This window comes from Ceratosolen solmsi, unplaced genomic scaffold (genome assembly GCF_000503995.2).
Source record: "Ceratosolen solmsi marchali unplaced genomic scaffold, CerSol_1.0 scaffold6, whole genome shotgun sequence".
In the NCBI taxonomy this organism is placed as follows: domain Eukaryota; kingdom Metazoa; phylum Arthropoda; class Insecta; order Hymenoptera; family Agaonidae; genus Ceratosolen; species Ceratosolen solmsi.
The window spans coordinates 4,195,226-4,219,754 of NW_011948414.1; the positions used below are offsets into that span (position 1 = coordinate 4,195,226).

At 42.0% G+C, this 24,529-nt stretch overlaps 1 protein-coding gene across 6 annotated transcripts in view; it reads left to right on the forward strand.

The window, feature by feature from the left end:
* Nucleotides 1–24,529, forward strand: part of cnc (NFE2 like bZIP transcription factor cap-n-collar) — a 180,216-nt gene that overhangs the window by 131,761 nt on the left and 23,926 nt on the right. For all 6 annotated transcript variants that reach the window (XM_011506686.1, XM_011506684.1, XM_011506685.1 and 3 more), the window contains exons 6-7: nucleotides 17,643–17,949; nucleotides 18,225–18,458. In XM_011506686.1, coding sequence (XP_011504988.1) covers nucleotides 17,643–17,949; nucleotides 18,225–18,458 — 541 coding nt within the window. The remainder of the gene's footprint in view (nucleotides 1–17,642; nucleotides 17,950–18,224; nucleotides 18,459–24,529) is intronic.

The window sequence follows — 24,529 nt, forward strand, 5'->3', positions numbered from 1 at the left end:
CTTCGATCTCTCTATTCTCCTCGTCTATCAGTCTGCGTCGTATTAGTAAAGGAGAGTAAGAGAGGCGCGAGATGAGCGGAATCGGGACCGCGAGTTTCAAAACTCCAGGACGATTGCTTTGCTCCGCGGCACGAGCTTTTCCCGGATTTTCACGCGTTTGGTGGTTACGAGCTTCAAGGACGGACGTTACCGCTCCGATTCACCTCCCCATCATACTTTCACCGTATTATTTGAGCGGCTGGACGATTGTGCACCAGAGTGCCCATTGGGGCTGGTGATGAAGTGGCTTCGGTACGGCAAACGAACCTCCATCTCACTTGTCACAACCGTCTAAAACCCGTAGATTATTGGTGCGCCCGACTTTTCACGAGACTTGGGGCCACTCTCTTGCGCACCGTCCTCGATCGCTTTAACTTTCCCTGCTGCGACTCACCACGTAACTCACACATCCCCGTGGCCCAATTGTATAATCAACTATTCGTTTCTTCGTTCCCCGTTGAGCATAATATTAATGACGCATTTGTGCCAGTGCGCGAGCAAGTAGACTTTAAAGAAGAAAGAAGAAAAAAATGAGAGAGAAAAAATCGGGTGAAAAAACTAATAAATTTATTATATAGTTAGCGTGAATGTCTTGCAGTATAATCGGTCGAGCGAGCGTTTCATTTTTTATCGCGTAACAATTACATTCTGACCTTGATTTGCATTAATTATAATGAGGCGGTACGAAGAAAAATGAGCCGGAGATGGGAAAATTGTATAATTTCGTTTTACGATGGCATTAACGGGACGGACGCGTCTTAAATTACTATCGATAAGTTTTTGAAAATTTATAGCGCTTATAAATAGTTGTCAATGTGGTGCATCGGGAAAGATGTGTTGAATGTGTGCAGAGGAGTGGTAAACGCGAGAGCGTAAAGTATCCGTCACCGATCCTCCTCCTCCTTTTTTTTCCTTTTCCTCTCCCATTTTCCTACGACACGCGAAAGCCACATGATTTATTCATCAGCGCGTGTATTCTATATTTAATTGGTCTTTTTTTTTCTTCCTTTTCTTGTTTTATTTTTTGTCGTTTTTGTTGTCGTTTTTCTTGTTGTTGTTGTTGTTGTTGTTTGCCTACAAAAAGCCAACATGTAGACCGAAATTGAAAAACATAGAGTGCAGAGCTATAAACGTGAAATTATAAAATTATTATTACCCTTAGCCATTGGCTTGGTACGGCGAGCGCATAGAAGAGAGATTATTTATCACATCCATCGTGTGATTGTGAATTATTTAATGCGACAGAAGCACTTAGTGTGCAAGCCAGGGCTACATTCGCCACTCACCTAAGCTTTTCATTCGCCATTAATAATATATTAAATGATTGTATAATATTAATGAGCGCGTGTACAAGCCGCATGCGATAAAAGATGTAAAAGCAATTGTCATTATAAAATTACTAAATTGAAGATACAAGGCATATAATCGTTGAAATTCCACTTTATGCGGACAACAATTTTTTCGTAAACATTTACGTACTCGGATTCAAAACGTAGACATACAATATAACGAGAATAATTAGAAGCTGTGGATAATGATAGAGTAAATTAGTCTCACTGTGTCTTATATCAGAATGACTCAAGAAATTAAATGTCAATTATTACGATGTAAATAGCAGTATTTTTCATTTTACCGATGTTTTGGTTTCTAAAACATGCGCTAACCCTTTCCACGGCCGACTCGTATTACATGTTTGCGCAATATATTTACTCCACTTTTTTCTCTCCTCTTTGTTGTTTGTTTTTTTCTTCTCTCTCTCTATCTCTCTCTCTCTCTCTCTCTCTCTCTCTCTATATATATATATATATATATCTTTTTCTTTTTTCCATTGCTCTCCTCGTCATTTTTTTGAAATGTATACATTAACCTAAATATTGATTGATTGATTCTTTCTTACCTTGTGCACAAATATATATAAAAGCCGACTGCGCATTAATTACTGTAAAACGCTTATTAATTTAATGACTTTCTAGATACTTTATGACATAGGAAGGGGTTGGGTGGGAGGAGTGTTGGCGAGTCAATGGGTATAATAGTTATATCAATGTACAGCGAGGAGTAGGTAAAGCTCTCGTAAAGTCATATTTTCATGAAGTACTCTGTCTGTCTCTCTCTCTCTCTCTCTCTCACTCTCTCGAAGAATAAAGGTACACCACAATTTTTTTCTGTTTTCCTGGTGCATCATTAGCGCAAATATCTGTACAGCACTTGCATAATACGGTCGCCTTAACGTAAAGTCACTACCGCGATAAATATAAGGCGGCCCGAAACTGCGCATTAACTTAAAGTAGTGACATCGCGATAAAATAAACATCGTCGATCATCGGCAATGCCGTATTCGGCCCCCAACATTTTTCAAATAATGTAATCGATAATTATACAGATCTCAATATGCATAAATTGTGAGTATTCCGTGAATGAAGTATGCATCACGCGAGGCCAGCTTGTAAAGAAACGGCGTTGGGAATGCGAGACCGGCTTGAAAAAAATACAGGTTCTATTGGATAAATTACAGAGCTGAGATTCCAGAAAACATGAAAATCTGAAATTACAAACGGTCGAGTGCGCGTACTTTTGACGGACGTGAATGCCATTACGATACGACGAGTGCGGCAGCCTGCCAGCCCGCCTGTCTGCCTGTTGTCCAAAATAATATTTGCTCAGCCAAAAGCGCGGGGAGGGGAAGTTGACCGAGGGAAAATATTTATCCGGATCGAGCCAAGGGGAGCCCCACCACGAAATTCGGTCGCGCACTTTCCCGCGCACTTTCCGGCCGTCATCCAAGGTTCCTCCGTTCGAGCGCGCTCGCGCATCCCATACCTGGCAATTACTACAGGTGGCCGAGGGTCAGCGCTAAAAATAATAATATATACCAGAGACTCGCGTGTGACCGTCGTCGCGGAGCCTCCAAAAATCACACGTTCTGCCTCACCTGCGTAAGTTTGGCAGGGAAAAACGCCAACTTCCCTCCCTCGCCATTCACGCCATTCACCAAGATTTTTTTATTGGCCGGTGGCGGTGGCGCGAGTACAATTTCCGCCTAAGCTCGAAGACTTAACGAATCTTAACGCGAAATAAACGGCCTCGAAATTTACAGCTCCGGCCCCAGCGGAAAATACGTATTTCGCGAGCGGAGGAACGAGGTTTCAGGAAGAGGACGAGAGCGCGATAAATTGCGCCTGGCCCTCGTAAAAGTCCTGCCCTCGTGCGCTCGGCTACTACCTACTCCTTCCCCTTCTTACCCCCGACATTATTATTATTATTATAATACCGTAAACGGGCACGGGAGTTGATTGTTGGTGTAACCTTTGCTTGCGACGCGCTATAAATAATATCCATGTTGATTTTGAGGTATTCTCGCCTAAGGAGCGTCACGCTCGACTTGCCGGATAGGCACACCGACGAGTCTTTATCTTTCTTTTTTCTTTCTACTATTTTTTTTCTATTTTTTTTTTTTTTGTTTTTTTCTTCACCTCCGCTACTTCCGCCCGAGCTCCGCGGCTCCTTGGCAACGCGACTCCGTAAATCTCTCGAATGGCCGCGAGCCCCGTCGAATCCTCTCGTTTCCATCGCCACATTCTATCCACCGACTCCTTAAGTGTCTTTATTTACGACGACGCCTTGACTTTCTTGAAAACGAAAGAAATCGAACGAAAAGAATCCTTTAACGAACGTGACCTCGTCGAGCTCACCGTTTACGAGATATCGGCCATATTATCGTCCGCTATACCGCTAATCAGCACCCCCCCCCCCCCCCCCCCCCCCCCCCCCCCCCCCCACCTTTTTTTCCTTCCTCTCCCCGCTGGAGGGACGAGGGAACGATTGCGAAAAAATTACTCCGGGATCCTGGAACCGAGTTGCGCCCCGACGACGGAGCCTCTCGTAAATTTGCCACTGGGCTTCCGTATCGCCGCGCAAGCGTTGGACCCGGGCGGTCCGAAAATCCTTCTTAACTCGGCGGAAAATGGACCGTAGTTTTGACAGGCGAACGAGCGGCCCTCCGCGGGAGCTTTAAGTCGTAATTAAGTGGTAGCCCCGTGCTCGGGCCCCGGCCGGATTACTTGGCTCGGGATTTCGTGCCGCTGGCACTTCCTCGCGGCTTCCTACCCTGCGCCCCTCGCACGCAGTAGGAACCGAGAAGATCCTCGTCGGCCGGCGGATTTCTCGAGGGCCCATCGCCAATGAATTAACTTTTCCGGCTCCGCTTCCACTTCACGACTCTTCACGACTCGACGGCCGATGCGCAACAGCGCCCGAGACGGGGCCCCCTAATCCAACCGGCCACAAGTCCATTTCGCACGGACGTAAACAATGTGATTGTCGATTTGGGACGGATGGGCCGGGCGAGAAAGGCAGGCCAAAGTCTTGCCTAAACGGCCCTTAAAAACCGGCTGGGCATTTTTCTTTTCGGACCCGCTAATCGTCCCGGCCGCCGGCTTTCGTTGAATCCTCTTCTCCCGCTGCCATTCAAAAATTGTATAATACTTCTCGGACTCGTTCTAATTGATATTTATTATCGCTATAAAATAACAGGTTCTTATTAATTTTTTTTCTTCTTTTTTCTCTTTACGCGTTTTTCATTTTTTTTTTTTTTTTTTTTTTTTTTTTTTTTTGTCGAGTAGCGAATATTTGAATAATTACAAATCATAAATGTAAGAATTGGCTATAATTCCAGTGTACGCGCTGCTTGACAAACTATTAATTAATAACATTCCGGCGAAGGCCAGTCCGAAGCACTTAAATGTAATAAGCAATGCTGAAATGCAATCGCTCGTCGTTACCTTTTCCACGGCGACAATCTCAAAGTCAAGAAGCGCAATTGTATCGAGCTACGTGCAATCAAAACGTTCGATCGCGGCTGACCGTCGCGTACTTAGGGACATTACCATTACCTCGACAGCTCCTTAAGCTATCCTCTCGCGGCAAATCCTCGGCAATGGTCACGCGCGCCGTAATCGTGGAAAGCCTCCCGTGACGAATAATAATCTCCCAGCTAACAATAACAATAATAACAATAATAATAATAACAACAACGACAACGACAACGACAACGACAACGACAACGACAACGACAACGACAACAACGACAACAACGACAACAACGATAATATAAAGATGCCCATTTTCATCGTCGGACGGCAGCTGATGGCGCAAGATGGCGCTACCAGCTGTCATCGCATACCGAGCATAAATCATTTCGCGCCAACAATTCTTCTTCCTTATTGTATTTATACTTTTTGTACGTTGTATACTTTTGGTGCTCGTCGCGTCCAACCTCGTTTTCCTGACCCCCAATCCCCGTCCCTTCGCCACTCAATCAATCGCAAATTACGACTTTGACGACGGAGCCATGCCCCTACCCACGACCCATATTATATCCAAGAATCTGCCAAGGACGCCGAGAGCCGCGATTCGAATGTTACCGGGAGGATATGGGCCCCCGGTACGTTAGCTGCCACTTGCGCGCGAGTAGCCGCTAATTGCACACAGGTGTTATGATTTATGCCCATTACGGTAACGGCCGCGCGCGTCGTCCCTGAAACCCAATACGCGCGTTGACTTTCGGAACTTCCGCCTGGTCTCGGCGCCATTATCGGCCACGAAGATCCGTAACTAGGGGCGAACGAAGGGGGGAGATCGCCGAGGCTACCGACATCTCAACGGCCCTTTAAATAAAGCGACATTTGTCATTCCACCCGGTGATCGAGCGTTCCCGAATTCTTGATCCGCAGGCCGATCAATCGACCAGCCGGGGATTGAGATTTATCGCATACTTTGGCTAAGCGCGCCACGTCGTCTTCAATTTTATGTCACACTAACGCTGTGTGACAAACCAGTAGCCACACGCCCACCAGCTCTACGCAAAACTACACGATTACTTCGGGTTTCGCTGACTCGCCACTAGTAAAGGACTTTGGCGAAGACGCCCATTGAAATCAATTATCTCGTGCCAATTAGCCGACTGACAGTGCCGATTCCCCTTACATACTTAATCCCGTAACCTGGATGCGAAGTGTACCACATCCTACAGACTCCAAAACAATATCAATGATAAACATTGCAAAATCTAATGTGTAATGAATCATCGAGGAACGCGTATCGAGCAAGTGGGTAGCTTCGGAGGGAAATATTAATAATATTAATCCTAGTCCTTGAGGTAGACTGCGCTAATGGCCGCTAATAATCCAGCGACATTAGTATCCTGCGACTCTCCAAGATCTCGCGACTCCACTCGATAGTATACAAAATGAGGAATCCGAGCATCGTTATAAATCACCATACGCACACACCTACGTCAAATCTTATTAATTAGCTGTCGATTTGAATGCATAAATGGACGGTACGTGGCATGTGTAGTAAGGAATAATTGCATGGACCAACCGATGACATAAACCAGGTTCTTGCTGATTAAACAATAAGAAACGAAAAAACTAATAAATACGTCATAGTACAAGAGATCCTCTTATCCGACTTGATTCAATTTTAATGCGATGGAGAAAACGGAAGGGAGTTAGGGTAAGAGAGCAGCCGCACAACCCAGAGCATTTCTAGTTTCGCAATGCAATTGCCAGCGAAAGAAATTAAATAAAGCCGTCCGTCCACTTTGTCCGTAAATTAACGATAAATTTAAGACGACGTTAAAGAGCAAATTGCCGCGCTTTTTTCGTTTTATCGCGAGTATCTAGTAAAATAGTCAAAAGTGTTTGATTTGTAGTGGTTCGCGGCTGCTTCAAAAGCCGCTAGCCGCTTCACTCGCCAGAGTACCTTCGCCCGTACCTTTGCATACACGAGTGTCTGGTTCCCGCTTTATCTCCCATCAAATTATCTCGAACAAATTACCTGTCCTTCTTTATTGTCGACACGGCGTAAAAAGTTGTTGGCGTTTCACCACCACCACCACCCCAACCCCGCCACACCCCGCCACACCTCCCACCATCCCATGTTTTCTATGAATGAAATATAGAAACGACTTGACGTTTATTATTCAACGCCGCCGTCAGTCCAGCCTTAGGATATTTCTTAAATTGAAATCGCGAAATAACGTTTTAAACGCATTACGTCTGCTGAATATGAAAATTTGGCTAATAATCGTATGATTCGATCACATTTGACATGGATCGAATAATCAAAATTGAAATAATTTAAATTGAAGATGTTTTCATCTTGGATATAAAAAGAAAAATATTATGAATTAAAAGGAACTTAATACTGGAACAAACTGGCTAGATAATTAAAGCTTATAATTTGACGCAGACTTTATTACAAAAAAAAATAAACAAAAAAAAAGAAGAAAATATTTCAAAAAATATCGTGGAGATTTTGATAAATTATACAAAACTAATCTCCTTATAAAGAATTTTAATAATTATATATATCAATAACGACATTCTATATTGTCAGAGCTATAACGTATGCTAAATTAAGATTAATAACTGAAAATTGTACAAACTAGGAATCTGTGTAGGTATTGATGTGATGAAATATTATCATAATATGCGTTATTAACTTAATATTAAACTATCGTTAAATTTATTATTATTATTATTATTATTATGCTATCATTTGTAACTCAATTCGTAACACAACCAAGTTTGAACATAACCAATTACTCATTCAATATATATATATATATATATATATATATATATATATACACACACACGCGCGCGAATATAAATCTGTCTGTTCCAATAATTTATAAATAATAAACTAACGTTTTACATTGATTCTGAAAAAGCATTATTTGAGAATTTATTATTATAGAAAAATAGTCACCTAATATTTTTTTTTGAAAATATCATTTGCAAGCTTATGTTAATTTAATCCGCGGCAGGTTGCGCAAAATTTTCTTCAAAAAAATAGGGAATAACGGTACGCGCGATAAGTTTAGTAAAGGCTTATTAAAAATACAAAGAAAGTTACGTGAGTCATATTAATATTTATTGACAAATTAAGTGTAACGGACAAGTTAAAGAAAATCCCTTACAATGAACTTTGACGCATGCCCTTGCCTAATAAATAATAACATTAATTGCGCATTTGTAATGACTAGGGGACAAACAAATATGGATAGAAAATTGATACAACATGTACACTCGTAGGGGAGGAAAAAAAATAATAAATGAAAAAAAAAAAACAAATACACGCGTCATTAACGTATATTAATAACATCGGACACTCCTACACCTGGATTTTGAAAAAACGCTTTCTTCACATTGGCTTAAGCTACCTTTTAAAGCCTCCCATTTGCGAATTTGTACAGTTAATGAAAAGATGATAGGAATGTCCGGGGAAACCCCGTGAACCAGCTGCTCCAACATTACCGCGAGCCTAGAGACGAAGGAAAATGTCGCGCAATAGATAGACCTCGTAGACCCGGTCTCGCTTGTTTGCTTCGGACAAACTTTCAATGTTTGCATCCGGGACCAAGGTGTTCTTGATGCACAGGCTGCGCGTGCGCGGTAGCAGCGCACGCCTACGCACATTTACTCGGACTTAAGCTGCTTGTCAAGGGGAAGGGGCAAAAAGCCGTACGGACTGGGGAACTTTGCGTATCGACGGTCAAACTGTCGATTGACCTTTTTATTGTGGACTACCAAACGGTTTCCTTCTTTACCTTCACTTCTCTTATCTCGAATCGCAGATAAGGAGATTAGCCGCGATCTAAGAAGCACGTAATCTAGCTACCTGCAAGGAAATACACGGGCAGCCCGAGTTTTACCGCAGGACCATTTCAACAATTGGAGCCACGACAAAGTCACCTAATGGCACGTCACCGTCTATGTAGACAAGCTTTGTTTAAGTTTCTTAGTGTACTTTAAAGTCCACTTTCGAGCGGTTATTTGAGTTTCCTTGTATATGTAAAGCACTCGAGCACAAAGGTTCTTCGATATTCGGCAGGTAGACAATACTTTTCGGCCCTCCTGAAGAATGAAGCTATTCTAAACTCTTATTCCCAACTAATTGTCGTCAAAACACTTTTAAATCCATTGTCATTTCGAATTAGTACATGTAAACTAATAAACAATAACATTACGGCTTCACGTTAAATAAAATACTAATGTCTTGTTTAACTATAAATCTTTGCCGGCCCAAGCATCACTTAATGCTGCTACCATTATTGATAAGTCAATAATCAAACTGTTGACGTAAATCATTATTAACGCACCTGATGCGACACCTCATTCTTACCGTTCATGCATTGAAAATTTTTACAAATAATTTTATAAGTAAATATAAATATTGGCCAGTTATTATAACAAACAAATAAAAATTAATGAAAAAAAAAAAAAAAAAAAGAAGAAGATGAAGAAGAAAGGAAAAGAGAAGTGAACAATACATGGATAATTCGATACATTTATTAGTTCAAATGTCACAGCGAGTCAATACGCAATGCAAATAAGTCTGTAGATTGACCAATGGCCGACTTATAAAACACGTTAAAACAAGAGGAAATATTAATATTAATAGTAGACATTGGAGTGGGCATGTCAGGCGAAGCAAATTTATAAAAACACTATTGCAATAAACTTGGTAGCAAAAATTCATTAGCACGTTCGGGCTTAGAAGAGCCAAACGAGAGACGAAATCCAATTACAAAAGCATTTTAATGATTTTGTATGTCCTCGTTGTATTGGTGTGTCCCGCTCGTCCTTCGTATTGCGGCTATTAAACGTGACGCCGGAAAGCTCTTAATCATAATATTAACGGTAAAAGGTCGATAGGCACCATGGCGGTCGTAAGTGCAACGTCACTCGATTCTCGCGCGTTATTACCTTTGGATTCAATGCGCGCCAAGGAGTCGTACCTAAGCAATCTTCCTTCCGACAGGCTCTGAGCACTGGCTCGCGACAATTTGGCGATGAGTGCGGAAGCGATTCCTTGTGCTCGGAGGCATCGCGATTGCCGGTCGGTAGATAGGATACGCGAGGAAACAATAATTATAGCTGGCCGAGCTCCAGCGACTTCTTCACGAATGTTGAATTATTAAACGATATTAAGGAGTTTCTTTGCGAACATGGCCCTTGTATTATCAAAAATTACGCACTTCCGGAGCATTGAAATTGGAAATTGGTCGTCAAGGCGCTACAAAGCATCACCGATTACTGCAAACTTCGTACAAAGGCACACCTTACCCATGTTATATGCTGCACGAACAACTTAGTAATTCACTGTCTGTGTAATTGTCAATGTTTTATCTCAATTATTCTAATGCCTACGGATTTAAGTAAACGAACTTAATCTCAAGCTCGTGCAAAAAATTATACGCCAATTGTCCCGTTACATCCTTCTCTCCCACGATCACTCGATACACTCGATACCAAATGGCTATTTAAGATGAAAAAGAAAAAACAAAACAAAACAAACAAAAAAAACTAGACTGTCTAGCTAACTTCCTCTTTTTCTTCGCTTGTTGTTTGTCAATGTCAAGCATACAGATTAATTAGATTCGTCAAACATTTAGATACTTCATAGCGTACGATAATTTCATAATAATAATCGAAATGACTGGTAGTGACGCTCCAATTCGACCAATTGTTGTCAAACTCATTGCCCGAGTATATCGGGAATACAAGCTTCGGCACAATGTGGCCTTACCTACCGACCGTCGATAACGAGCTTACAATACCTCGGCTACTCTCACCCATGGCTGACTCGTACAGCAGCAAAAACGCCCGACACAACTAAGTCGCAATTCCTTCTTCGTGTGCCTCTGACACTCTCCTCTCTCCTTTGAATTCTCATTTAGCCCGACACCTCGTTTTTTCATACTTTTTCATTTTCTTATTTCATTTTCCTTTTTGTAAGGACTCTGTCAAATGCATAATGAGCCCGAGCGGGGGCAATTCGTCTTGGTGAAAAGGTGAGGAGAAAAAAGCCTTGGCGAATAACTTGTATCGCGAGTAAGTGCAGTAAAGGCGTAAAGGCGAGTAGTGATTCGAACGCTCGAGCCACACAGCGTGTTCTGTCGCCTTGGCTGCGCGCATCTCTCTCTCTCTCTCTCTCTCTCTCTCTCTCTCTCTCTCGCTCTCTCTTCTTCCTTACATTTAATCGGTTTAGTTTTCATAATAATAACGATGAGATCGTAGGGAAGGGTTCCGCTGTTACGAATCCGACCTATGGCTCACCTTTTAGATAAGAATGACGAGCTAAAATTGTGCGCCGCATTAGTGCCGATTCGTAAATTATCGGCGAAATAATGGCCGCAATCGATGTTTTTACGCCCGGTTATTAATGCCGAAAGCTGGATTATCGTGATTATCAAGGAAGTTGGACGGATTTCGGTTAAGCGACATAATAGCGCGAACGAACGGGATCTTTAAAAGTACCAGTGCTTTTCAATAAATAAAAATCGGCGAGCATCCGTAATCTAGTCGATCTATCTAGCGAGGAATATAAATTGCGTTTCCCACGAAGGGAATTCATTTAAGTGTTGTTTTTTTTTTCTTTTCTTTTTTTTTGTTTTTGCCGGTACGAATCTTTATAGAAATTAATCGAAATTCTGTCGCTTTTAAGAGACAATAGAAATTCACGATGCCAAAGAGGAAAACTCTCTCCATTATGAACGTCTAGTTATTGAAAAAATAAACAACGAGCTCTACATATATATATATATATATATATATATATATATATATATATGTACGTACGTATGTATGTAGGTATGCATGTACGCATGCGTGTGTGTGTGTGTGTGTGTGTGTGTGTACATATTATTTGATTAATATGAAATTTCAATTTAGCACGAGTGTGCCATCGTCCCGGTTTCGCAGAATTCGAAACTGAATTTTCAAACAAAAAGTTAATAATAACGAGATGATTGTTGGGTCAACGGCTATTCAAGCGTTGCCTCTCTGTCGGTTCTCCTCATAATTATAATATTAAATGCGCTGGCTGATCGCGGAGTGTCATCGATGATTTGTCCGCATCCTCTCGACCGGAAAACCCAGAGAGGAAGCGACAACCGATGCTATGGATAATAGATAGAGGGGCGAGGGTCGCCGTTATGGAGAAACGATGATACAGCACCGCCACGACATTTTTCAAAGGAAAGTCCTACGCTCGTCAGAAAAACTCGATAGAGCGAAAGAGCGCGACGATCGTTTACCTAGCGATTGGTCGTGGCTGGCAGTTTTTATCGGCGGTCGGTGGTGAGCTTTTTCATCCTCGTGACCCTGGCGATGCTTTCAATTGGCAATCGTACCGTCGCCCGCCTGACTTCAATTTCTACTTTCCCACAGCGCGGCTTTCGACGGCGTGGAAAAAGCTCCAAGCGCAGAAACTGAAGATTCGCGCGTCTCGAATGAATGAGCCACGCATTCCTTATCGTCGACCGTTTCATCGCAGATTCTGCTGCCTTTGTCGTTAAAAAAGAAGAGAAAGATAAATCCACGCGGCCGGCAATCGTTTGCGTAATGAATCGAGGTGGCCTGATGTCTGATGCGCGAGACTACCTTTTGAATTTTTCGTTATAGGTAGCTTGTGCGAGCGTACGTTTGCGAGAAATCGCGCGAGAAAAAATGCGTGCCGTGCTGAAAGGGTGAAGACAAAAAGAGATAGGTGATGATGTTAATATCAAAGAAGCGCTCTCTGTCGATACCAGTTTTTACTTGGAAAGCTGTGAAGCTGAAGTTACCTTGTTATCCCCGTGAAATTTCACACCGCGTTAAGGTTAATTTCAGTGAAGTAAAGGCTTTTAAATTTCATCGTTTTTTTACTTCACGACCTTCGGACAGATGTATTTTTAGGTTAAAATGATACGGCTAAAAATATTAAAACTCACTCTCGAACGTGAATATCGAGCTTTGTAAGTGTCCAACTCTCTCTCTCTCTCTCTCTCTCTCTCTCTCTCTCTCTGTGCATGTGCGTGTGCGGGAGTGTAATTAAGAAATTTTTCATTTATTGAAGGCCTGTTAATCGAGCTTAACATTATAAGGACTGAAATCTTTCGTAATGCTTTAAAATGAATCACAGTTCCTTAGATTTTGATTACGTATGTACGAAAATCAAGTACTTTGATTTCGTTGTTATTCACTGTTTCTATGCCGCACCGAATGTAAATATTGAAATTAAATCTAAATATTTGATATTAAATATTAAAGCTAAAGTCAGTAGTTGTTCAATAATCATTTCGACATCAATTTATATTCTTTATATATATATATATATATATATATATATACACACGCCACGCACACGCACACGCACACATTTATAACGGGCAAGAATTTTCCTCCCAATAATTAATAATAATAATAATAATAATAATAATAATAATAACATTAATTGGATGATACTTAAGAAAATTATAAATATACTTACGGAATTTTTACCGAAATAATGTAATAATTTATATTTGGACTCGACGTTTCGCAACACGTTACTTGCGATATCAAATAAAATTGACTTAACTGTTCAAGCAAATTTAATATTACACAGAAATTGAGCAAATAGACGTAAAGATTTTTTATTTACAATATTTTTTGCCGCTCGTACAATTTTTAAAACTTGTTTCCCCACAATCAGTCGCTCTTTAAATCGCTTGATTTTTTACAAACTTTCCTAAACTAAAACCTATCTTAATATTCATTATAATCATAGATGTCAGATGGAATTTTTTTACCTTAAATTATGAACAAATGGTAATATTATGATAAAAAAATTTTCGATTCTAAAGTTTTATTATTAAATATGCCTCGAAAATTCAATCCCGGCACATTTGTTTGATTTATTGGTTAAATTAGTTTTCATAATGTACAAGTCCAATCATTCGGTGCAGCGTCTCGTATTTTCCACTTGCGCGTATGAATGTAATTGCGTTGCTTCCTTCATCGCTTAATAATTTCACGGCGAAGTGGATCATCAAGGAGTGTCGAGGGCTCATCAGTGTCTTGAAAAGTCAAGGAAAGCATCGCTTGGTGCCGCGACAGATGCGTTGATGAGCGCCTTTCTCTCTATATTTATTACTCTCTATCTCTCTGTCTCTTTCTCTCTTTTGCGCGCGCGCGCTCCCGGGCAATGTATATTAAACGCTGCTCGGTGTGCGCTGATGGATGGCAAGTGTCTTTGCGCCCGATCGATCGAAATCCGCTAAAAGCGCGCCAAGTACTCCCGGTGAACATGTGCACCTCGTAAATAAACGCGCGCGCGCGAGAGAGAGAGGATTTGTCAGGTGGACGCGAAGGCACGAGCGGACGCCTCTTTTCATTTATGTCGGGAAATTAATTACGAGCGCTGACCTCAACGGCTTGCGCCCAACTCCTGGCAAAGTCGACGATTTGTTTTCCTACGTAAAAATTCAAAATATCAACCAACTCCGAATCAAGTGCGCTGACATTATTTGCCAATTACAAAGAGTATGCCAAGCTAATGTTACTAAGTATTATTAAGTAAACAGCGAGTATAGTTTTTTTTAACTTGTACACTATTGGAGCGGCTGTGCCTCTATTGTCTGTGATTCAGTGCTTGTGTGAGTATTAAACTGAAAAATTAAGTCATTAGAAATTAACGGGGCGAGTAGTTGTGCACACTCGAGGTTGATATAAAAAATTATCCACGATCCGTTGGCGTTGTGCATCGAATTTCTTTCAATCGCCCAGCCCCCGAAGAAAATAGTTTTAAAAAACAATAACAACAATAATAATAATCTAACGCCCAATACATATTTATATGCTCGCACTCTATAGTGGCAAACGGGAAGGTCGAGACTCCGAGGAGCTTCCAAGTGGGTTATCGAAAAAAAAAAAAAAAAAAAAAAAACATTTCTTCATCTCTCTCGTAGGCCTTAACGACAAAACTCCACGGGTAGAGAAAAGAGCAGCGGCAGCTCGTTAATTGTCGATGAAAAGCCGCCACAATTATTAATTAACCCGAGTGGGCCGATAGATTAGAAAAGCGCCGGGGGAGAGAGGCCGCGAAAGCAACCGGGACCCGGTGGCTTCGGGGGCTACTCGGGGGTGTGGCCGCTCGGGAGCGCCGCGGGCTGACGGTCAAGGAGGCCGGGGGAAGGACTCTCGCGGTGAGATCCCGTAGATGCCAATCTCATCGCGGCGGGACAGACACTAGGACCATTAATATCGCGGAGCGGCGGGAGGCCGCGGGGGCCGATGGTCGGCCGATGCCCCGACGAGGCAGCCGATGCCGTGATAAATACGGGCCCAAATCGAGGGCGGCAGAGTTTTGCCGCGCGAGCCCGACTACTCTCGCGGTACTTGTCAAGTCAAGACAGACAGACAGACAGACACGTACAGAGAGAGATAGAGATAGAGAGAGAGAGAGAGAGAGAGAGAGAGAGAGAGAGAAGCGAAGTAAAAATTAAACTTCGCAAAGTACCGTTGCGTTGGGATGGAGCGGCCAAGGGCCTACGTTGTTGACTTATTGGATCGGACGTCGCTGCCGCCGCTGCCTCCGTCGCTGCCGCCCTCGCCTCCGTCGCCGCCACCACCAACAACAACGGGGGCACAAAATTGCTTTATCGACGGTGGATTCAGCAGTAATCCTGCTTTTCCGATAAAGGAGTTTGCCGTCTCCCGTCCCAACAGCGACTGTCACGGGCACCAGGAGGAGAGAGCTTTTCAATTAAGAAAACAAAAGGCTTGACAAAGTGCCCCAGTATTATTATAATTTGATCGAGCCGAGCGATCGGTAAGGTAGTGCAGCCTTGGGATCGTAGAATCGAGAGTCCCCGGCGATTGGCGCTTTTAAATTTCTAAGGCTCCTCTAGCCGACAGCACAAAAAAAAAGTGCACGTAGTTTTAGCAACGAAGAGAAAAAGAAGCGTGAAAAGTTAAGGATTTCTTAGGGGTCGCAGGTATATGGGTACATGTCGGATGGGCATATACGATAAACACGAGTTAATGTATGCGGCGAAAGAATTGAGTCGATCGAAATCGTGCAAAGCCGATTTCGTGGGGAGTGTCCGCGTCCACCAAAATTCCATTGATAGTTTTTACTCTTCTTCCCGCGATCGATCGAGTCCTCGGTCCTCCGGAACAAACTTTGCGCACTTACCCAAACAACGTGACGGAATAGCGTTATCTTTTGGGCAAACGAAGGTGGGGGTGGGGAATTAGACCGACGTAATGAACGCGAGATCGAAAGAAATTCCTCGCTGCTCGACTGTGCATTTACACACATCGTTGATTATAACAATGTGTGGGGAAGAGGTAGGCAGACACTAGATGAGGACAATTTATCATTCGCATTCTCGTGCCGTTGTTCGATAAGTTATTTCTAACAAACAAAAAAAGAAAAAAAAAATGGAAAAAGGAAAAGAAGAAAAACGATGAATAAGTATCTTGTAGGATAGCTAAAACAACAGGGAGGAGTAGATGCTTCTATCTCAATATTATTGTAGCCAGCTTTATTCGATCGATTCATTTTTCATTATGGGATGGTGGAACTTTCGAAAATAAATTAAAATTAGTATTGAAGGGAAGTTTAATGCTAGTCGGTCGCGTCACACAGTGCGACACATGACAAGCTCTATCCATGTAATTGTCGCTGAATGTTTCGTAATGTGCAGCCACGGTCACTTCACGAATGATTGATATATCTCTTTGGTAAGGATACGTCACCGCGGGGGAAAGAGCGTTGGAAGTTGTTCGCCGGATCGACCGATGGAATTTAACGTTTTCACACACACACACACACACACACACACACACACACACACACACAAAACAATCAAACAATGCTCGAAGAATAATAGCGCCAAAGCAACGTTCGCGAGTAAATCAAGATTTCGAATTTGACTGAGAATGTAGGACTCGTTCATGAATTATCGCAAACAAGTGGACACACTTATTGGCGCCCCCCCCCCGCCTTGAAAGTAATCCTTATTGAACTGCGACACCTGTGTTGCCCGGGATACTTGGAGGGAAGCCACGTGTGCCGTTCGCGCGTGTTAAAAATTCCAATAACACGTAAATTATCGCGCGCGATATGCCGGACGAAAGCAAAATGAAAAAAAGGAGACGAGAAGAGATTGAAGCGAACAATGACGAAGATGACAGTAACGAGCGAGATAATGGAAAAGAGAAACGATAAGAAAACATATACCGAATATAATAATGAAGCTACGGTCCCCGCCATGACATCGTGAAGTGCACATCGTTTCGATGAATAATCGTTCGTCGTATCCCTCCCCCGCCCATCACCACAACCACCCGTGTCTCATAATAATAAAGATTAGTACGGGTAAGAAGAGAGGCAGCATAACTTACAGGTCAAAGTATCAACCGTTATAGAAAGTGATTGATCGAATCGAAATGATTTCGTTTTCACAGGCGAGAGAATTTTATTTCTCCTCGAACGTAAGAGCCGCGAGAGAGAGAGAGAGAGAGAGAGAGAGAGAGAGAGAGAGAAAAAGAGAGAATTGTCTCGAATCTTCTTATTCAGCGCGCGCCGTTAAATAATAATGTACATAAAAGAATTTAAATCTCTAAAAGAACTCGGTGCCGCCGTGCCTCGGCTCTCCAACGCGATCATCCGAGCCGAGCCATAGAGCTCCCCCATTCCATCACCTCAGCCAGGGAGACCGGCGGCAAGGGTTGTCGATAGCCAACCTCTCGTTAATGTTCTCGATATGTGATAATTCGCAGAGCCGTGTGCCGTTCGTAAGGACGGTGAGCATGGAGCAGCGCTGGCCGGACATCGCGCCGTTCTTCTCGGTCCCGGGCGGTACAGAGCACTTTGCTCACCCGGGCCACCATCACCACCATCATCATCACCACCATCATCCGAGCTACACGAGCTTGGGGGCCGGGACGACTCACCACGGACACTACGAGGCCAGCGCCGCGGCAGCCGCAGCCGCCGCCGCTGCCCAGCGCAATGTCCTCCTCCATAACGCGACCCTCGCCCCTCCCGTCGGCGACCTCAACTCCACTGGGTCCTACCACAATGCCGGTAAGAAGAATTCATCGATACCCTAAGTATAAGAACGTAACAACAACCTGCCCCCCCCCCCTATCCCAGTTCACCCAACCACCCACCAGCAACGGCCGACTTTCTTCAGAAAGGTCTTGCATGCGCTGACGACAGGCCTGAAACAAAGCTGACCAGATTTATTCTGGCCAGAGTCTGACCATCGTTTCGGGTCGTGTCTGTAGTGGTGCTCGCGCGCACCAAATCACAAGGTACACTAGGCGCGTTAAACCGACCTAAACTGCTCACTGTCGCAGGCGGACCGTCGAACCTCGGATCAGCGGTGGCGACCTCCATGAACCTGACCAACAGCAACGAGACGATGGGCGGCGACAATGGCACCGGCTACAAGTCCGAGCCGAACGAGATGATGTATTATCCGAGTGCGGCCACGGACACCATGAACCAGACGACCGACTCGATATTCTCGGCCCTCCTCGACGAGCAACTCGGCTGGAACAACGAGGATCTCGCATTCAACGTCAGCGACGGTAAGTCACATCATCGCCGTGATTAAAAGATCATCGATAACACATTGGGCTCGCGCTATGTCCACTGTTATTTTCACACGTATTGTCGCGGTACTTTCCATCCTTTTAACGCCTCTTTTTATATCGAAAAGTTAGCGATTTCAAGAAATTGTACTTCAATTGCTCACATTTCTCATATACATCGAGTATCTAATAAACCCCAACAAATCGCCAAATCCACTTGCCCATCATTATTAGCGCTGACACTCGCAGCTTCGAGCTTCAACCTGATAATTCATCAACAATCTCGCTCGTACAATATATCTTATAAATATCAATCTATAATACAATATATCCGTGGCTAAGATAAAAAAAAAAATAATAATAATAATAATAATAATCAAAATAAAAGGAATAAAAGAACAAAAAGCTTATCATAGTACAATTTTCGTAGAAAAATTTATTCTGTAAAAATTGACATAATTTTCGTAATCAATTGTAACCATAACTCATTTTGATATAATCTAAATAATTTTCTTACTAATTAAATATAAAATGCTGGTTTCCACTGCAAGTTAATAATGTAAATGTTTGTTTATTTGGCGGAGAGGGGTGAGGGGGATGGGAGGGAAATGCAAATGCAATAAAGTAGTGAATGGTCTCACTAGTTCTATCACGAATTATTTTTGTGGCACCGTATCGAGTCACAATCGAATGGCACCCATCATAATTTAAGGGCTCCTACTATCTATCTACCATTCTGCATCTTCGTCACTTTCTAACGATTCGGCGGTATCACCATATTTAATTTTGTTTGTACTGGATAACTGAAAATATATTATCAACAGTGAAATGTAAATATCAATTATTCATTATTCCTACACTGTCATTTGTAATAGAAAATTCGAAAACGATTGTTCATTAATTCCCGTATAATCACCACCAATGCCTAAATTTATTTCACATTCTTAAATCTTAAACGTTCCATTTATTATCCTGATAAGCAGACCAATAAGCAAGCAGGCCGCCAATATCTTAACGTTCATCCGTTATTCGATTGTAATGACAACGCAACGACATGCGCAATCGGATAATTTAGAAAAATCGACAGCGCCGTATGCCTAATATATCAAATTATTACAAAACTAATAGTGGAGCAAATTTAAAAAAAAAAAAAAAAAAAAAGGCGTCGCGCGCACGTGCCTTTCATCTCCTCGTCATCCAAATTCAACAACTAAACTGACACATTCGCATTCAAATTCTATTCTTCAAAGAGTAATTAATTAATGAATGAAAAAAAAAAATCAAATCAAAACTCACATTTCGAATGTCGCGATTAGCCGCGATGGTCAACGATGTCGCAACTTCCTCACAGTTATTCGACAGCCACTTTGGCACCTCCTGCTTAGCCATAGTCAAAATTTTCACGAGATCTTCCTGTAATCTCGAATCGACAACGTCGTCGTAGAAGCTCGTTGCCTTTCCTTGATTGCCTACTCTACCGGTCCTGCCGATCCTGTGCACATACTCCTCAATCCTCTTCGGCAAATCGTAATTTATGACGTGCTTCACGTTCTCGATGTCCAGTCCACGGGCAGCCACCGCCGTCGCCACCAAAATTGCCATCCTCCCGCTCTAGAAAAGGTCCCCCCCACCGCCCATCTTTAATACCAACGGGACCAAAATGGCTGTAATAGCGCGCGTACGTTTGCGTGTGCAACTCTCTGCGCGCGCGCGTGTGTGTGTGTGTGTGTGTGTGTGTGTGTGAGACAGCGTAACACGCACCTTAAAGTCCTCGAGGGCCTCTTCGCGCTCCCTCTGCAGTCGATCGCTGTGTATGCTCGTCGCGGGGAAGTTGTTCTCCGAGAGGAAGGCCGCTATAAAGTCGGCCGTCTTCTTCATGTCGACGAAGATGAGGATACCCGAGAGCGAATTGTGCTCGACCTCGTTATGTAGGAGCTCGTCCAGTTTACCTCGCTTGTCCCTCTTCGACACGCGATACACGACCTGCACAATGTCTGTGCACGCACCCCCGATTATACCCACCGACAAGAATATATAATTGTGCATATATCTCCTGGCGAGCTCCTGGATCCTCGATGGGAAGGTGGCCGAGAACATTAAAGTCTGGCGCTGGCTCATCGGCACCATAGTCTCGTGACGAAATATCTAAAATCATAGCAGTCAACGGCGAAGAACAGATAACTTTTGAGATAATGACTCGAGAGTGGTCGTTAATCACCTTCTCCACGTCCTCGTAGAAGCCCATATCGAGCATTTTATCGGCCTCGTCCAGCACGAGGAACTCGATCGCATTGTAGGCGATCTTTCTCCTTTGCATCACGTCGAGGAGCCTGCCGGGCGTCGCCACCAGGATATCGCAGCCGTACATCAACTGTCTCAATTGGTACTCGATGGAGGTGCCGCCGTACAGCTGCTGGCACTTGAGCGTCGAACGATTCGCAAACTTCCTCGCCTGGTTATATATCTGCGTTGTGAGCTCCCTGGTCGGGGCGATAATTACGGCCCTCGGCTCCACCACCGACGTCACGTGGCCATTCATGTTCCTCGATTTATCGAGTAACTTGTGAATGATGGGAATCATGAATGCTGCCGTCTTACCGGAGCCGGTTTGCGCGCATGCCATGAGATTCCTATTTGCCAATAATATTGGGAACGCGTACTTTTGCACCGGGGTCGGCTGCTTGTATTTCGACTTGTCGATATTCTCTTGTAAAAGACATTTGAAATTCGCTTTTCTAAATGTATGGATTGGTAAGGGTATGTCTTCTCCGCTCGTGTTCACTTTGATGTCATCGTAATTACTAAAAAATTATATTCGCCATTATTACCGTATCCCGTTACGATGAAATTTCCCTTAAGTTAGTCTCTCCAAGGCAAATCGAGAAGGAAAAAAAAAAAAACAACAACAAGAAAAGAAGGAAATAAAAAACGGTATTTATTTTAGAGATCGACCGTTCGACACCACCTCCCTCTGATCCACCTCAACCCCACATCCCAATGAAATATTACCATAATACCAATTGATAAAATAAGGATAATAAAGCTAGCTCCTGGACTTCATCCAACGGCGAGGATTCTGAGAAATCGCAAGACTTGCCCGGAGTGCTTCCTTCGGTGGCCGTACACGATCGGACATAATTCTCGAGCTAACGAAAACTAAGGAGAGCAAACGAAAGCCCGACGACCTCACCTGAAGTTTATTCCGGCCTTGATGCCACACTTGAAAACCGTGTTCTCGTCGAAGCGATCGGGCGGTATGTAAATCTCCCGGCGTTTCTCCATTTGCTGATTTTCGTTCCCATTGTGGCGCTCGTTATAGCTAGAACCTGAAAACGAAAGGCCTCGACTTGATCATGGATAACAAAAAAAAAGAAAAAGAAAAGACTAATAGTTATGGATAGAACGATTGCTTCGGATCCATGAACCGGGAATGAATGCTTTGGCGGTTTATTTACACGACGATAAGATCGTTTGTTTGGTCAACTCGTGGCTCGCTTAACGCTCATCGGGTAATGTAGTAAGGAAGGCGTGACGACCGGTAGGGCCAAACTCTTAGAACCTTATTGTTCGACGAATGTTTCGTATGTAAAATTAATGGTATCCGTGTATAGGGTGGTCTTTAGTGAAAAAGCGTGAAAAAAAGTCCCCTGAGAATGGCGATTGCTTCGTTTATTTGCAGCTTTTCGTAATATTTACAGAAATGGTCGTTTAAGCGAAGTCGAAGGTATTGAATTAAATAAAAGTCGAAATTAATAACTCGATAAATGTGAAATCGAAAACGCTTAATCCGCAATTACCCTGTTGTCGAAAACCCTCTTTATTATCATTGGCCTCGTTTTCCTTTAAATTTCTTCGTACATTGTGATTGCACTCGGGCCGCTCCACGTCATTGTCATTAATGCCGTTACGAACGCCACCATCATCGTATCTGTTATCTTCGTTGCTGGGCTGAACGTTGCTCAATACTCCACGACCTCGACCAGTCCCACTCCCAAGGTTCCCAACATCCGTGCTGTAGGAGTTGTCGAAATTGTTGTTATTGTGACGACCCGGTCCGTCGTCGTAAAAACCATAACCACGACCCATACCTCGACCACGTCCTCGCTGACAGAGGAAATAATCATTGACCTAAGAAAGTAAAATGATATGAAAGAAAGGAAATATAAACATTGGCGCGTCTGTGTGCCATTTAAGGCATAATTTGCGACTACGAATTCACTAATTCTTACAAAAGTTCTTTATCGTATCCATAACATTTCCTCACAAAATTAAAAGTAACGTGTTTATTTTTAATCCATAGAGACTTTGTACGAGTACGAGGTAGCTATCGATATCTATACAAAATCTATCGTCGCTTAATTCTACCTTTACGCTAAAATTAAAATAAATTTTTCGTTTCCACCATTTGCATTACATAATTATTATCACAATTAATTAAATATGAAAAATTGGAATTATGCAAATATATTGTATGGATATAAAATTTCATGTCTCTTTCAACGATGGATAAAATTTAAAAATCTACAATTTAACAAACTCTTATTGAAAAACATAGCTGCCCTTCCAATTCGTAATAGTATTCTTAATTAACTATATCTATTAAATCGTTAGCTATTAATAAACCTGATTATTATTTTGCATTCTTTGTCTTCCATCAAAATGTTGAGCTCGCATGTCTTTATCTCTGTATCCTCCTGTATATCCATGAAAACCGTCGAATTGATTCATATTGTTATCAAATGTTCCCAAGGCCCTGTTGTAATTGCCACCTGGCAAACGATAATTATTATCTGTATAGCCTGTAACATTGCTGGAACCATTCGGATAATTATTAGGCAAATTATAATTTTGATTATAACCATTGCCTCTATCAGCTCTTCCATTCATCATATTGTAATCTCTGCTATTCTGAATGTCATGATTGCTTGATAAACGCATACCACGTCCCACTCCAAAGACGATACCTTGATTATAATTCTATGAAAAATTAACAATTTATAAGTATATTTATAAGTATATTTCACATGAATTTAGGCAATAAATGCACATCGACTTACATTGAACGTGCCACTGCATTTTTCACCTTCCCAATTGTCATCGTTCATTATATATAGTTATCTGTTAAAAAGGAAATACACTGACTGTTCGTGCTTTAAGATATTCGAACGTTAAGATAAGATAATAAAGACCGAAAAATTGTAAAGGATTGCACAAAAAAAAAAAAAAAAAAAAAAAAAAAAAAAAAAAACAATAAATAAATAAATAAATAAAAAAATATCGAAAGCCGAACGGTAAAATTGTATATAATGAGCACAGTTGTCGTGAACATTGAAAGAATGTTGAATGAAACTTAAAAACCGAAAGGAAAGTGAAATAATCAAACTTTAAAGCTTCCAAACGGTAGATTAATCTTCCGTTCGAATGCAGACAAATTATCATTTTACAGCAATAAATTCATCGTATCGATCATGAATAAATAATGACAATAATGTTAATTATACCTTTAGAGGAAGAATATCTAAACACTCGAAATACAGAAACGGAGGAAACATTAACAAATTCCATTATTCGTAAGGGAAAAAATACATTTAAAGATAAAAAGGCAACGATCGATAAATTTTCAACAATTAAATTCTCAATTTTTTTTTCTTCAAACATTAACAAACTTTGTTGCTTTTTAATCGTAAATATAGATAAATTATTAAAAAAAAAAAAAAAATCAATAAAGAAAAAAAGAAGAAAATAAAAGAGTTTCAAGCATCCAAACTGTCGAAACAAAGAAACAAGAAATTTTTTTCTTTCGAACGCAACATTGCTGCTTTTTAAATGAAGAAAAACATTGTATGAAAATGATAAGAAAAAGAACAAAAAAGAGATTGAAACAATGAAAGAAAATAGTATCCGAAACAAAGAAACAATCAGTAGTAATAAGAATGAAAAACGAAGAAAGTACTTGCCCCAACGCGTGACGTACGAGTTTTCAAAATAAAAAAAAAAGAAAAATTGAAGGAATCGAGACTAACCGCGCACAAAATGTCGCGGGCAATATTCATTTGAATATTAAAGCC